This window comes from Nematolebias whitei, unplaced genomic scaffold (assembly GCF_014905685.2).
Source record: "Nematolebias whitei isolate Nwh7 unplaced genomic scaffold, NemWhi1 Nwh_scaf_2914, whole genome shotgun sequence".
NCBI lineage: Eukaryota > Metazoa > Chordata > Actinopteri > Cyprinodontiformes > Rivulidae > Nematolebias > Nematolebias whitei.
Window position 1 is genome coordinate 1,437 of NW_023621459.1, and position 4,022 is coordinate 5,458.

Here is a 4,022-nt window from a genome sequence, read left to right on the forward strand (position 1 = left end):
GGTTTTTCCAGCAGCTGACACAAAGAAAGGCTGCTGTGTTCAGCTTGTTGTGTAGTTTCAGAGAACTTCCAGAACCAGAGAGTTCAGGCTGTGATTCTGAGTCCACCTTCTCCTCTCTCAGTCTCTAACAAACACAGAGGAGGCTGCAGCTCTCTGCTCTGCTGCTGACAATAATCTGGATTACTCAACTACACACTCATCCACTTTAATCCAGTTCAAGAAGAACAACATGTCTGCTGCAGGAAGAGGAGGAGAACTGGAGAAGATGGACTGTAGAATTACAGATGTGGTGTCCTGCAGCTGGAAAGGATCGTTTCAGGATCAATAACTGAGAACAAATAATCCTGTCACTTTCATCCAGAATGTTCCAGGATCCAGACTCAGGATCTGACACCAATCACCATGACTCAATCATTAAATGTAACTTTTTTTAACAGGATCCATCAGAGACTCAAAGCTGGACCTGAACCCAGCTGTGTGTCCTTAAAGAGCGACTGGTCAAATCGTCATCTTATTGATTTTAAATCAGTCCAGCCTCCATCAGCAGAGAGGTGAGCTGTCTCTAAATGTTGTAACTGTGTAAAATGTAACTGAGTCTGTCTGAAATGTTTTCATTCCAACATGTGTTTCATGTGAGCTCAGCCCTTTTTCACACATTTCTATGTTCACATGTGAAGCGGTGTGTGTTGGATGTTTTCTCCAAACTCAGCAGTCAAAGTGAAAGAATGGAGGTTGTAGGAGGAGTTTCTGAGTGTCTGTAGGTCACCAGGTGGTCCAGCAGGTGTCACCTTTGACCTTTGCTTCAAACACAGTGTAGGTAGGAACTTCCACTCAGGTGGCAGGTGTTGCTGGATGGAGGAGGACAAATAGTTTCTGGATCCTGACTCCACATGGACCTTTAGCTGCTGTTTGTCTCTGTGTGGACAGACACAAGTGGAGCTAATTCTTCATGATTCCTCCACAGAGTGGACCAGCAGAGCTCAGAGGTTCCCAGTGTTCAGTCTGCCCAGCAGCATCAAACACAACTGGACTCCATATTTATGGTGCGTTCATGTACAACAAGTACTTTTCCATGTGTTGTGTTCACTGTCATCTCCATGCTGCACTTTGTAGACCAGTATACAGTCAGTCTGTCCAACATGTAGACCAGTGGATTGTCGGTCTGTCCAACATGCAGACCAGTGGATTGTTGGTCTGTCCAACATGTAGACCAGTGGACTGTCAGTCTGTCCAACACATAGACCAGTGGACTGTCAGTCTGTCTAACATGCTGACCAGTGGACTGTCAGTCTGTCTAATATGCTGACCAGTGGACTGTCAGTCTGTCTAACATGCTGACTAGTGGACTGTCAGTCTTTCCAACATGTAAACCAGTGGACTGTCAGTCTGTCCAACACGTAGACCAGTGGACTGGACTGTCGGTCTGTCCAACACGTAGACCAGTGGACTGTCAGTCTGTCCAACACGTAAACCAGTGGACTGTCAGTCTGTCCAATACGTAGACCAGTGGACTGTCAGTCTTTCCAACATGTAGACCAGTGGACAGTCAGTCTGTCCAACATGGATCTGATGTTTGGCTCCATGATTTCAGTCTGATGTGTCATTCAGATATTTTTCTGTTCCAGCTGCTGGAGGACAACATGGTCACTTTTGTGAAGAACGAGCTGAAGAAGATCCAGAAGGCTCTTAGCCCAAATTACCCAGAATGCTTAGAGAGTCAGAGGGAGGATGAGGACGTGTTGGAGGGTGATGACGAAGAGCAGAGGAGGAGCAGAGAGGCATTGATGAAGATCACAGTTTATTTCCTGAGGAGGATGAAGCAGGAGGAGCTGGCTGACCATCTGCAGAGCAGTAAGAGGATTTCTATAAATATTTAACTTTTGGAATTTATTCTTTAATTAATAAATGTATGATTTTGTTTGTTCAGGACAAGTTGCAGCAGTTTGTCAACGTAACCTTAAAAGTTGTGTGAAGAAGAGGTTCCAGTGTGTGTTTGAGGGGATTGCTAAAGCAGGAAACCCAACCCTTCTGAATGAGATCTACACAGAGCTCTACATCACAGAGGGAGGGACTGGAGAGGTCAATGATGAACATGAGGTCAGACAGATTGAAACAGCATCCAGGAAACCACACACACCAGAAACAACCATCAGACAAGAAGACATATTTAAACTCCCACCTGGAAGACATGAACCAGTCAGAACAGTGATGACAAAGGGAGTGGCTGGCATTGGGAAAACAGTCTTAACACAGAAGTTCACTCTGGACTGGGCTGAAGACAAAGCCAACCAGGACATCCACTTCATGTTTCCATTCACTTTCAGAGAGCTGAACGTGCTGAAAGAGAAGAAGTTCAGCTTGGTGGAACTTGTTCATCACTTCTTTACTGAAACCAAAGAAATGTGCGGCTTTGAAGACTTCCAGCTTGTGTTCATCTTTGATGGTCTGGATGAGTGTCGACTTCCTCTGGACTTCCACAACAATCAGATTCTGACTGATGTTACAGAGTCCACCTCAGTGGATGTGCTGCTGACAAACCTCATCAGGGGGAAACTGCTTCCCTCTGCTCGCCTCTGGATAACCACACGACCTGCAGCAGCCAATCAGATCCCTGCTGAGTGTGTTGGCATGGTGACAGAGGTCAGAGGCTTCACTGACCCACAGAAGGAGGAGTACTTCAGGAAGAGGTTCAGAGATGAGGAGCAGGCCAGCAGGATCATCTCCCACATCAAGACATCACGAAGCCTCCACATCATGTGCCACATCCCAGTCTTCTGCTGGATCACTGCTACAGTTCTGGAGGACGTGTTGAAAAGCAGAGAGGGAGGAGAGCTGCCCAACACCCTGACTGAGATGTACATCCACTTCCTGCTGGTTCACACCAAAGTCAAGAAGGTCAAGTATGATGGAGGAGCTGAGACAGATCCACTCTGGAGTCCAGAGAGCAGGAAGATGATTGAGTCTCTGGGAAAAGTGGCTTTTGAGCAGCTGCAGAAAGGAAACCTGATCTTCTATGAATCAGACCTGACAGAGTGTGGCATCGATATCAGAGCAGCCTCAGTGTACTCAGGAGTGTTCACACAGATCTTTAAAGAGGAGAGAGGCCTGTACCAGGACAAGGTGTTCTGCTTCGTCCATCTGAGTGTTCAGGAGTTTCTGGCTGCTCTTCATGTCCATCTGACCTTCATCAACTCTGGGCTCAATCTGATGGAAGAACATCCAACAAAAGCCAAGAGATTTTTAAGTTTGAAGAAACCAAAACTAAAATATCTCCACCTTTGTGCTGTGAACCAGGCCTTACAGAGTCCAAATGGACACCTGGACTTGTTCCTCCGGTTCCTCCTGGGTCTTTCACTGCAGACCAATCAGACTCTCCTACGAGGCCTGCTGACACAGACAGGAAGTAGCTCACAGACCAGTCAGGAAACAGTCCAGTACATCAAGAATCTGATCAGTAAGAATCTGTCTGCAGAGAAAAGCATCAATCTGTTCCACTGTCTGAATGAACTGAATGATGGTTCTCTAGTGGAGGAGATCCAACAGTCTCTGAGTTCAGGAAGTCTCTCCACAGATGATCTGTCTCCTGCTCACTGGTCAGCTCTGGTCTTCATCTTACTGACATCAGGAAAAATTCTGGATGATTTCAACCCATGGAAATATACTGAAGACAGGAAGTCTATTCTGAGGCTGCTGCCAGTGGTCAAAGTTTCCAAAAAAGCCAAGTAAGTACTAAAATATTAAAATATTTCTAAATAAGTAACATTTAAATAAACTTTGTAATGTGATGACAAATGGATCCACTTCTGAATCAGAACTTTGACTTTATAAAACATGACTCTTTGATGCTTCATGTGATATTTATACTAGTAAATAACCAGAAATATTTTGTCAATTACTACAGAGTGAACAAACAACATGTGGATGTTTATCAAATATTGTTTTACAGAGTTGTAATAAAAGTTTTGACATTAGAGTTGTTTGAAGATGCAACAATTCACTTCAGTTTTAGCTGTTTAAACTAG

The 4,022-nt window shown here is 44.9% G+C and overlaps 1 protein-coding gene across 1 annotated transcript; it reads left to right on the forward strand.

Moving 5' to 3' along the window:
- The first annotated feature begins 1,784 nt into the window (after positions 1–1,784).
- On the forward strand, positions 1,785–3,783 carry LOC119429570 (protein NLRC3-like). The gene is made up of 2 exons (XM_037697176.1): positions 1,785–1,851; positions 1,928–3,783. Exons 1-2 carry the CDS (start codon positions 1,785–1,787, stop codon positions 3,724–3,726), a joined length of 1,866 nt encoding a protein of 621 aa, XP_037553104.1. The 3' UTR covers positions 3,727–3,783.
- Positions 3,784–4,022: the final 239 nt, after the last annotated feature.

Excerpts from the sequence above, each read along its gene's own strand:
- LOC119429570 (XM_037697176.1), top strand. The coding sequence starts at position 1,785 with ATGAAGATCACAGTTTATTTCCTGAGGAGGATGAAGCAGGAGGAGCTG. Across the intron at positions 1,852-1,927 it reads GGCTGACCATCTGCAGAGCA|GACAAGTTGCAGCAGTTTGT; the intron begins GTAAGAGGATTT and ends TTGTTTGTTCAG.